The sequence below is a fragment of the Etheostoma cragini genome, chromosome 7, assembly GCF_013103735.1.
Source record: "Etheostoma cragini isolate CJK2018 chromosome 7, CSU_Ecrag_1.0, whole genome shotgun sequence".
In the NCBI taxonomy this organism is placed as follows: domain Eukaryota; kingdom Metazoa; phylum Chordata; class Actinopteri; order Perciformes; family Percidae; genus Etheostoma; species Etheostoma cragini.
The window spans coordinates 10,322,512-10,335,250 of NC_048413.1; the positions used below are offsets into that span (position 1 = coordinate 10,322,512).

At 41.3% G+C, this 12,739-nt stretch overlaps 1 protein-coding gene across 1 annotated transcript in view; it reads left to right on the forward strand.

The window, feature by feature from the left end:
• The window catches only part of fgd (faciogenital dysplasia), a 52,028-nt gene continuing 39,289 nt past the window's right edge, over positions 1–12,739 (forward strand). Inside the window, exon 1 of the mRNA XM_034877084.1 lies at positions 1–329. Coding sequence (XP_034732975.1) covers positions 308–329 — 22 coding nt within the window. The 5' untranslated portion in view covers positions 1–307. The remainder of the gene's footprint in view (positions 330–12,739) is intronic.

Sequence of the window (12,739 nt, forward strand, 5' to 3'; positions counted from 1 at the left end):
GGCGCAGAGGAGAGAGTTCTGTTACTGGAGAGGGAGGAGAAAGAACTACATGGAGGACTACAGTTAGCTTTTTTCTACACTAAAATTACCCGGGCAAAGTCTCTCGCGTCCGTTAGGAAACCATGAAGTGTTAGTGTGTGTGTGTGTGTGTGTTTTATTATTATCGGCGAACAGGAAAAGGGGGCTTGGAAGTAGACGCACTTCTCTGAGTTTATTCCCCCCGTACGCTGGAGCCGCTGCTGTTGCCAGTTCCTCCGAGAAAAGGACGGATTCAGCAGAGAAAGACCGGAGAAGAACTTTGTGCAAGATGCAGGGGGTTTCAGCTTCTGGTAGGTCCTCGCTCTCCTACATTCTCCCTGTCTTCTTTTAAAACTATCTGCGGGTTTTCTTAAGTTGTTTCCAAATGCCTACGGCTTGCAATGCGCACAGGATTTCAATTCCAAAATGCTTTTGCCAGCTGTCAACGGGGCAGCTGCAGGCCTGCATCAACTCCGAGACAACGCTTGCTTCACACACGCTGATACACAATGAGAGGAGCCTTAAAGATCTATTGGGGGGCTTCAAGCTCACATAGCAATATAGGAGCAAAGCCGTGTCAAACCCTGTGCCCCAATCTGACACGCACACACACACACACACACACACACACACACACACACACACAGACACACACACACACAGATCACTAGCATAAACCAATGTCTGTGTGTTAAGTTGACTTAAGTTATTTGTGTAGATGTGACCGGAAATCAAACAATAAGAATAGCCTATTAGATTAGATAATAAATGAATAGAAGAGGAGTCATTCATCCTCCTCCCTACTCTGTGTGTGTGTGTGTGTGTGTGTGTGTGTGTCACACATTGTCTTTGTGTGGAATAGGATGTGAGAGGAGGAGAGAGTGTATTTGATTGTTTGCTACAGAGCTCATGAGATTAGAGATGTGTTAAGTGTCTGTGAGTCTGTCTGTCTGTTCATCTGTCTTAACTCTAGAAGGACGGTATGGTGTTTGAGGAAGAGTGTGTGTGGTTTCCTCTCTGCATTACTTGCAGTTATTTTTGACCATGAGAGAGTTGCATGTCTTGATCACACTTCTACACCACCACAATCACTAATGACTGCTACTTTTTCTGTTTCGTTCATTATTCGCGGTGTCCAGATCATTATTCATGTGGTGTGTGTGTTATGTTTCGCATAGTCTCAAGGTGACAGATCTATCTGGGTCATTTGGCTTAATATACCTATCAGCTAACCACAGTGAGTTACTGTGAGAACCAAACTCCATAGAAAAATCAGCCAATTCTTAACATCTTTCACAGACGCCTCGGAATAAAGTGCTAGCTCGCAGACAAAGAAGGGGGAGGGGATACTGATAGAGATGAAGTGCTGATGGGATGATATCAGGCTGCAGAAGAGGTGAGCTATGCAGGGAGAAAAAAAGAGTGTGTTTGTTGTGAGGCTCAGGGGAGGAATCGATCTGCCGTCCTCCTAGCTGACTTTCTTTTTCCGGCAGTCCAGCAGTGCATTGTTTCTCTCCCACACACACACACACACACACACACTCCCAAGGCCTTGATTTTTTTTTTCATATACAGTATATATATTATATTTATTCCTCTTTCTCTCCCACACTGTCCCCGATCAATCTCTCAGCCTTCCTTAACCCCCTCCCCAGTACACACACACACACAGCTCTAGCGCTCACTGCAACCACTATCCTATTTTTTGCTCTTTTTCTGAAGTTCCCTCAACTCTATTCCTTCCACATGGGAAACCAACCAGCCTGTGCGCTCTCTAATGCTTATTTTGGTGTTTACGATGGGAGGGTCAAAAGGGTTGTAGGCAGCTCACATCAAATCATGGGAGAATCTATTCAAATAAACCACATCACAAACAAACTGCAGTGAAATAGATAGCATGCCTCTTAGTTTGAATTCCACCTCATGCCTCAGACTTGTTTTCAACTCTGAACACTTCAGTCTTTCTAAACTGTAGACAGTATGATCTGTCTCATATGATCCGTCTCAAGTGGCTGAATGTCTTCTCTACACCGATGCAGGACAACGGTGGTCCACGTGTGACAGCTCGATGCTCCAGCGTTGATGTCCTGGCTTGCTGTTTTGGTTATTTATTATTAACAAAAGCTATTCGACCCTCTGTGTTTAACCAAGCTAATGTAAACATCTCCCCTCCGTGTTAGATAAACACAGAGCACAGGAGTCACAGAGGAGGATGGTGAGAATATCATGTTGCCCAGCCCCCCTTGTTCCCACTTTTTTGAGCTCAGATGACCCTGCTGTTACTCTCTTGTGCTTTTATGAACCTTTGCCATACATCTTGGCAAGATCGGCCCATTCCATTGGTCAGTTTTACCCGTTTAAGTGATGAGGACAGAAACACAGAAAGGATCCATGTAATGCAAAACCATGCTGCTTCATGTTAACAGTTGGCTCTGGTGAGAAATAGTAGGTTATTAGCGATGGGTTTCTGAAAGTTGATATTGAAATAATGATGGACTGTTTTAAGCTAGGAAGTAGTTTTCCTTTCCATATAAGAAGTAAATGTGGTGGTGTTGGATGAGGTCCGTTTTCCACTTAATGTACATTCCCTCTAATACTACCAGTGTTTGCTGTTTTGGGTGGATTGTAGACTATGTAACCAATCTTTTTATTTTCAGATGGAAGCTCGGGGACTAGTTATTTGGCGAACATAAGCCAGGCCCAGTGATTGTGTGCGGCTTGTTTTCACAGTGAGGTTTTAAGGGTTTGGTACCATCTTTTGTACAGAGACCAAAAACCTGTGCTCACTGAGTGCATCGACAACAAACACATTACAGCCAGAGATGCTGCACAGAGACACTGAGCAGACAGCAAGAAATAGCTCAAATAAATACCTCCACCCGAAATCACAAATTGGCATTTTTTACATCTGTTTATGCAAAGGTTAAACACATCAGATACAATGCATTAATAAGTCTGCTGTAGAGCCATACTAGCTGTTCCCCCCCGCTTCCAGTCGTTATGCTAAGCTAGACTAAACAACTCTGGACTCCAGCCTATACGTTACACACATATGACATTGATTTTGAGCTTCTCATCTCTTTCTTAGAAAGAAATTGAACAGAACTGACTTAGAAAGATGAATAAGTATTACACTGGGTCATTGATGTAGTAGAAATGTGAAAATGTTTTAGAAGTTGGTGCATTCTAGACTGAGAAAAGCCAGAAAATGTATATTTGGCTCATGTGGATGAAAGGCAACAACTCCCGCAATGAAAAGTCAACTCAAATGTGCTTTACTGTCATTCCAACCATATACATGAAACGCCGTGGTTTCACCGTGGCTCTAGTGGTGTTAGACATTTCTAATACATAAAAGTGACATTATATAAAAACAACATACACATGCAGAACTAGCTGGCTGTTGTTCATAGCCTCTGGACAAAAATGCCTTCGATGACGCTAAATGACCATTTTGACATCATCAGAGGATTTTTTTCCCCAGACCTACAATACAGAGAAATCTAGTCTCAGGGGTTTTTACTGATACAAAGCTTAACGCTAATCGCTGAAGTATCCCTTTTAAAGTTAAATGTTGAACCATTCCGTTGTGCTTCGTCAGCCTCAAAGCCAGCGGAGTCACAGTGCTCACATTGGCAAAAGGGTTTCTAAAATTAGGTTCTCAGGTTGACCAACAGACCAGTCACCTGACAACTTGGTGTATTCCTGTAAGGACTGATCTCTAACATTCCCTCCATGTTGTGTGTGCGTGCGCGCGTGTGTTGACAGCATGACTCAGTTCCAGGCCCATTCAGAAGCTTTAGGCTCTCTCCCGGCCTGCCTGAGTGTCACATTGATTTTCCTAAGGGTGGTCATGTGTGGTTCCTGATGTTACAAACGCTTCAGCTAAGATGGCACTACATTGTGTGTTTGTGTGTGTGTGTGTGTTTGTGTGTGTGGGCCTCTGATATGATTGACTCCTTTTCTGACAGGCCATTTTTTTAATTTATTTTTTAATCTGCACTGCGTGAGCTGAAGCTAAAGAAGCTAAAGCCCCTGACACGCAGAAGAGGCAGTTGGACTGCTCAGCCTCCCCAAGTTGGTCAAAGAAGTGCCTTTTGGAACACACCAAAGCAACAACACGTACTACGTCTCTATAAAAGCATGTCACTCTAATATGTATTGTCACCCAAAAATGAAAACCGGCAGCTGATTGGACAAACACATCATGTGGGTCTGGCTTGTTCACAATACGATCTTATATTGTGTTTCTGAAAGCATTTTAAGCAAGAAAAAAGCCATGTAGTGGCTGAATCTGTCTTCATTTTAGATCGACAAAGGTCAGTTTAAAAGATTTCCGTCCGATTTTGAGAGACTCTAGTCCCGCTCATCCCGCTCCACGTTTCCGGTTTTCCACTGATTGGTCACTTGAGTCTGACTGCCGGCAGCGCCCGTCTTCGGACTGAGCATGTCAAGTCGGCCAAAATGAAAGCCACCGGCCCTCCGACGTACGACGGCACGGATCACACCAAACAAACTCGAGTCACCAACCTTGCAAGACTGTCAAAGCCCTTAAAGACTTTGCCTGAGCTTTCAAATGGACTGTAAATGTCTGCTATCATGTCAAGTTGTTAGTGTGTGAATGATCTTTGCACTAGATTAGATTTTACTTCATTGGTTTTGCTGGTTTGTCATTAGACTTACGTGGCCCAGAAGACACAGTAGTATAATGACTTCACACAGGAGGGGGATTAGAAACTGGTTTGCTTTGACGTGCCTCCTATAGCTGTAATGCACAGTGTGGCGTTATATTGGCATTCCTGTTTAACAGGTTGGTGAGTCTGTCGCAAGCTGGCTGTTTTCTGAGGTGTGTTCAATATGCACTTGTAAAGCAATTGTTATTATGTACCCTTAGTAATTGAAAAAAATATTGTCAGAGTGACTGTTCTTTTCACAACACCTGTCTGTTCTCTTTAACTAGAAGTAGCCTATAAGACTGTTTTTTTTTTTTTTTTTTTTTACATTTTTGACTTGTGACCCCTGATCATAGCTTCTAACAGTAGCGTGGACATGAGTTCAACCGAAAAGTATTTCTTTTCTTTTTCTTGGCTTGTGAAATTAAAATGAAAATTTCTAAAAAAATTAATCCGAAGAGTTACATTCATGCTGTTTTATTAGAGATGTTCCAATACTGATACCAGTATTGCCATCGCCTCCGATCCGCCTCCGATCCGCCTCCAATCCGATACCACATAATAAAACCCTAAAGAAAATCTTTGTTAAAGTACTTTATTTATGTTGTTTTCTGTTATAACTGACAATAGCTGCATAATAAAAGAAAGTTCTGTGGCATTCAGTGTTAGAGAGCGTAACATGAGCCAGACCGACCATAAAGATAGAAGTCATATCACATCCATACAGGGATAGTAGTATACAGCTGTTAAATCTAAATAAAATATATGACACACTGGTATCGGATCAGTACTAGGTATCGGCCGGTACGCAAGTTTAGGTATCAGAATTGGTACTATAATCTCTAGTTATAGTTAAGAGTATGTTTTCTTTGTTTCGTAGGGCCCTGACTCCTAGGTTGGGAGACTCTGCAAAAAGATGAAATTAGATGTTTTGTTTATTTCCACATAATAATACTGACTGATCACCGTTTGTGGAAAAAGGATCTTCATCATAATTTTAGCCCCAGTTGTGCAGCCTTGTAGTAGTAGTAGTGTTTGAAACCCTGGGGTGTAGGCCTGCACAATTCGGGAAAAAATATGAATCATGATTTTTTAGCTTAGAATGGATATCACGATTCTCTGCCACGATTTATTTTTCACAAAGTGTAATGTATATTAGACATATGAACCATGATTAAGCAAAAAAAATTGGCAGTACAAAACATAGATTTGTTTTGGCACCTATAGCACACTGAGCATCACCACAAGCCTGTAAACACAGAGGCTTCAATGAAGAAAAGGGAGAGCATTGCAGAGGAGCGCTCTATGTATGTGTATACAGTCTATGTTTAAAACTCACAGAAGAAAGTAGTAGCGTGTGTAATGTAGTCGGCTCGTAAAATTAAATGATAATCAAAGTCATTAAAAAAAAAAAGACAAGAAGTACGCAACGTGGGAGGGTTATGAATAATATATTAGAAACCACATTAGAAGATCACACTAGTGTTTCACGGTTTTATAGAGTAAGCTGGACTGTGACAGCAAAGGTAGTTTTAGTTATGAGTCAAATACTGTTTGCTAATAGGATGTTTCTGTTCCGGGCTAGCACTTCTTCCTGCACAATATGTTTATACTGGAGGTCTTTGGCTTATAGTAGGGTCTCTCACACCCACACACACACACACACACACACACACATACACACACACACACACACACACACACACAGGGCTGTGTAAGTGACCTAGTTTTCCTAAATGGTACCAACTGTTGAGGCCTTCTAGAAATGGACAGTATTACTTGGTGTCACCCAATAAAGGACTAAATGAATCTCATCCCGGTCTTCTAGCTAGAGCAAGTTGTATTATGCGAGCCAGATGCCAGTCTGGAGAACTTTTTAGCTTTTGAGACTGGGAGTGCTCTGGATTATTGACTGAAAGAATTAATCTGAAATCAGCATTTTTGCTTTGACTAATAAACAGGCCAGAGAAAAGGCTACGTTCTTAGCCTAAAATGCTTTGTCTGTGTCTCAGTCACAGGACGGGAAGGTCAATTTTCCACTCTGTGTCTGTCTCACTGTCTCTTCTCCAGTCTGCTGTCTGACTGTCTGACTGTCTGACTGTCTGACTGTCTGACTGTCTGTCTGTCTGTCTGTCTGTCTGGATTGGACCTACCCTGATGAGGGGGATTTTCCTGGGAAAGTCACATGGAAAAAAACAGAGCCTTAATAGTAAAAGCATGTTCCATTCAATTTCTATCCCTGTGTGTGTGTGTGTGTGTGTGTGTGTGTGTGTGTTTTATGAGTTGAGCTCCTTTCTAGCACACTGAAGGCATTGTGTTTTTCCTCTCTGATCATCAGAAGAGCAGGCTCTCTAGAATCGGAGCTTCCTGTACACACTGCAGTGAGGCAGGGCGATTTGGAATGAAAGGAGGAAGAAGGGGAGAAAGAGAGACATAGAGCTATAGGTGGTGGTCACCTCTAGGTTAGTGGTGACTCTAGGTTGCAACACTGTAGTTTATTGTGAGGCAGTTCCACACACACCATCCTGTTGGTGTAAAAACTCTCAACTCTCACCAAATCTGCTGCTGAAAATAGTCTCCAACAAATACACTACTTTCTCCTGTTTAAGTAATGTTTTCTGAAATCTGCAGGTCATGTACAGTAATCATATATAATCTGTTTTTAAAAATATACTGTATGTCCTCAGTAGGATTAAACTGGCCACAAAAAGTCAGAGATAATTGAGAGATAGACTAATGAATTGTTGGTTTTGGTCTTTTCATGTGATTTGTTAACAATAGAAAAAAGAATCTGTAGAATATATCCAGCCTTATCCTTTAAAGGATTCTCATTCAGTTTGTTTATGTTAAGCGCTGGTCAAATATTGTAAATACAATCCTCAAAAATCTCTGGTGTCTGTATTTCCCAAAGTACATGATGATTTTTTAGATGTATTATTATATTCCAGGCAGACATTCCAGGTTTTTATAGATTTCTCAGTGGCATAAAAATCTTCCAGAAACTCAGCTCATTATTTTTTCATTCTGTTACTCCCGATGTTAGTGGTTTCAAGGACACTCATCCATTGAGATTTGAGTTTGGTATAAACTAATTACCAAAACACTGAAATGGTTAAAATGATGGGTTGAGTTTGGTTATTTCTTCTTGTATTACATGTCAGTCTGCTATTAAAGTAAAAGTTGGAGCGTCCAGCAGGTCCCTGCTAGCAGCAGCATTTCCACACGCTGATGTTACAGCTTCAACAATAAAATCGATAATCCATCTCAAATGTCCAGAACTTTTTATTACACAGTAAAATGAAACCAGTGACTTCCTGGATAGGAAATCAATTTAAAATGTGATATGATGTGCTGTAGAAGATGGCTCAGCAGTAATGTAAACTGCACTAGACTTTTCCACCGGGTTATTTTAGAGCTAAGTTCAGCCCACTCCCCTTAATCACCACACACACTCCACCGTTTACATTCACTCACCTGATGTAGCCATAAACCATGTTGTAAATGCCATCCTAGTCTGGCTCGTTGCAGCCAACAAAGGCAGCCTGTGTTGAATTCCCCATACTTGCTTCCCTGGGTGTCCTCCCAGCCCACCCCCCCCCTTCTGCTCGGCCCTTCTGTTGTCATTAACTATTGTCTTACCCCTTCCTCTTCCTCTCTTTAAGCTTGTGTATTATTGTTACGGAATAAATTGGACGGGGCGTTCGATTTTGCCGCTGAAACACGACACTTACATGAACTGCGTAACATTTTTTACATTCTTTTTTTTAAAGCTCTTCACACTTCATGGTGGGTTAGACACACACAAGACTCAGGGCCTGTTGGTCAGTAGGAAACTCGGCCTGGGTCTATTCTCCTTTTCTCTTTCCCCCACCACCACTCATAGCCTGACACAGATTAGCTCCTTTTTAAACGGAACAGCTGTTTGAACAGGGCTCTCATTTAGTGCATTATAAGGCATTGCCAGAGAGTCAAAGTTGTATTGTTCGCAGCCTTTCTGTACATGCAATTCACCATTTAACAGTCTTCACTGCTATGACTGTATGTGCCTTGAGCCCTAGTAAGGGTGTGGTATTAATTTAATACTGTAATTGGGTGTTTTGATGAGGAGAGATGCTGCTGTCACTGGAAAAGCTTTGTTTTATGATTTATATCAACCTCAGATTTATTTGCCCTGATTAAACCCGGCTGCCTTATCATGTCGCTCTAAATCTCTTTTTACAGTCACTCATTAAATGCTGACTCAGGACATAAAGCAGAAGAAACAGCATGTCCTGCACTGTATATAAACATCTGTCTTGTATTTATTTTGGTATGATTTTATAATGTCACAAAATGTGATTTTATTGCCCATGTTTCTCCAAACAAATCTGTGAACTGCACGCTGCTATGCTGAGTGTGCATCCGTTATTGTACCACTAGATGTCCCTGGTACGTCATTCCTGCTCAGGTCTTTGTTCCACCCAGCGGTTCAACGAAGAGACAGGGGACTACATGACCTTTTTCTCTTTAGTATGGATTTTAACAAATAATCACAAAATACTTCTTACAGTAAGAGGGTAGTTTAAAGGCGTGGTTCCAAATCTAGGGGCCGGGACCCCCACAATACAAAAGAAATGTGAGTTGTTATGAGTATGATTAGAAAATGGAATGCAGAAAAACGTGTTTCTGCAACACAAACATATATATTTATTTTCAGCTTTGAAACTTTGATTGAACTATTTTGGACTTATAGAAATTGTTTTTTTAAAAGGGAACAAGTAGCGCCTTTATTTAAGTGGTCAAAAGGGGTTTACTAGGTAACCAGTGGTGAGTGGTGGTAAGTAGACATTGCTTTGTTTTAAGAGGTCACAATCCCAAAAGGTGTGGAACCAGTGGTTCTTCTTTTATACCCCCTTATCTTAAAGGTCTTTGACAAAAGCTACAAAAGTTGACGGGTGTTTTGTGTGCTCAGGTCATCATTGCCGGTCTCTTTGCTGGGTGACATTCTGGGTGACATCTAGGTGCTTCACACTGAAGGTCACCCTGGCAACAGCAGGCTGACTCGCCACTGTCTCCTATTATAGTCCCAACTGCCTGTCAGCAATTTATCATGCTATACTGCTCTCCGTAATGACTTTGTGAAACAAGATAGCATCATTTCATAGGAGCGAGATCTGGATCTACAGCTTTGATGGCTACAGGGAAAACCACACCATAAGATTACTTTTGGACAGTAGTAGATGTCCCCTTCCTGATGTTAAGGAGCTACACCTAGATCCTCCCTTTGTTTTAAACTGTCACCCAGGGATTTGAACTTGTAAGCTTCTATGGCCACTGCAATGCGCCGCCCTCTCCCCAGCATGCCTTGCACAAGCCACAGCTCTCATCACAGGACAGTCATAACACCCTGTGCCTAATGAGGAGATGAGAGCTACATCCCCACAGATGGATCCTGTTCCTGTGGCCCTCAAACAGTTATTTCAAGCTTTCAGCATTCTTTCTTCTCGCCGAGGCCCTAATTCACTAACAGACACTTCATTAGATTTACATCGATCTCGAAAGGTCAGAATGTAATAAAACAAACAAACTGGATCATGCTGCTTGGTATCTCTGTTTTAGTGAATGCATGTGTGTATCTGTCACTGAGGCTAAATTGTTCCTTCCAAAAACATCCTTGAAATAGGAATGCATGTGTTGTTGGTTGTTAAACTGCCATCTATCACTTTGCAAAGCTGAATGATGAGTCCTATTAGGCTAGGAAACACACACGTACACACACATGTTGGCTTTCTGCTGCATCACTCAGCTGCTATGTCGGTTTGTAAACGGTAAGTGATAGAGAAAAACCCAACATTGAGACACGCGTCATCCTCCTCTGATCTATTTGACAGCTGGAAGAGTGTGCCAGTAAAACACTTACAGCACTCACCACCACAACAAGCTTGAACCCTTTTACATTAAGTAGCTTGTGAGCTTGCTTTTTAAAATGGTGAAAAAGGTAAAGGAGAGCATCATGGTGGTTCTTGTGCTACTCTCAGTTTCAGTGGTTGTGACAGCCGAGCTGTCAGAGGTATGAATGTGTCGACATGCAATGTGGATGTTTTGCATTTCGCCTTCACTCTCACTGTTTATCTAGTGTTTAAATCACAAGCATGTCACTGCAACTGCTTCGTCCTTATAGGTGTAGCTTAAAAAGTTGTTGATATATAAAAAGTACATGTTGCAGTGTTCTATCACCTGCAAATTACTTTCTTGGGTACAAATAAGCATACAGGCACTTGCACCATATAATTCAAATAAATGTCGTTGTTGAACAGATTCTATAGCTTTCCCTCCAGAGAAAGCTCTCCTTGTAAACGCAACAAGAGTTAAATAATGTTGGTTCAACGAAGCGTTGTTCGTTTTTCACACTGCTCTTTTGGGTGTGCTTTACTTGCCAGTGTGTGATCCATCATGTCACATCGCTGCTAGTGACAACTGCCCTTGTGTCTGTCCCTCGCTAGAGATATTCCCATCAGACACACACATACTCAAACACACGTGCGCAGATCTTCCCCATCCACCACCTGCCGACCCCTACACACCTTTTCCTCTTAAACATGAATCCCGAGCGTCTAATTTTGGTTCTGCGAAACTAAAACGAATTGGAAATGATATGTTGCTGAAATGGTTTGTGTTTCTGTGCAGAAGGAGGTGTGTGTGCATGTTTGCCGATGATGCTGATGCATCATCACCCTTGCTCTATTTCATTGACCTCACACACACCTTGTATTTTTATTTGATTTTGGGCCAACCTTTTCCTCATTTGAACTATTTATTTATAGTCTCTCCTTTTTCTTTCTATCTGTGCTAAACAGTAATCTCTGCTGATCCGTGCATAATCACAGGCCATCTGGGCGCTGTAGGGAGAGATGAGCCTGCAGCTCATCAGATGACCAAAACCACCGTGGGTGCACACACACTCATGTGCCCACGCACGCTCACACACACACACTCACACAAACACACATATACACACACAGTCACACCTTTTATACCTACAAACCATCACAGGGATGTTCACTTCTATTACACCTTTCAGGACCATGCTCAAGGACATAAATACCATCAAAGGACCATGTAACACAGTGGAAATAAACAGTAAAGCATTTTAAACCAAATCCCACCTTGTTCAGCACATAATAATGTTCCACAATCAGAATGTTGCACTTTAAAGATGGTCAAACACACACCAAAAACAACTCCATTAACTGAGTCTCCAAAACCAATAAAACAAAAGGTATGGTTATGTCAGTGGTTTCTCATTTTAGCAGTTTTTTTTTCACAGAATACAATAATCCGTCCCCCATACAGGGATCCAATTTAAAAAAAAAAATGAATAAAAATATGCCCTGTGTATTTATGTTCTGCTGTTTCTAATATCTAATAATATTGCTTCACTGTCTCCTGGACTCCCTGCTCATCTTCTCAGAAGGGCTTTACAAGAGCTCAAAGGCATCATTACTGAAAGGCTGACTGCTGGTTAATTCTAAAACATTACCCTCTGGTTTAAAAGATGCTGCAGTGTGAAAAACGTATTATACAATAACGATGTTTGAGACCCTTGTTGTAATTATATTATTATTATACCACTGAGTTTTATGTTTTGAGTTGGAGGTTGCAACAAATTAACATGTATGCTACAATAAACCCCAGCAGCACCCACCACAGTATCAGAGATGTTTGTCAAGAAACAGTGTTAGTACACATGGCTTGTTTAGAGCATTGGACAGATGGAGGAAGGATAAAATATAAGAAGAAATTACTCATTGACATCACTCAGTATCTCTTATTTTTGGCAACTAACTATGTCCAGTAAGATTTGTTTCATAGTTCACTATGAGAGGAGCCACTGGAGTGGATAGGGACTAAGTCAAATAAAATCAAAGTATCTGCTTGGGTTGGGCAAAATGACAAAATCCTGTTTTATGCCATCAGTAATTTCATATCTGAATACTGAGATTAAGGTTATATCAATTTTGAAGTGATCTTTTATAAAGTAAACAAAAGCAATTATTTTTTTATTAATT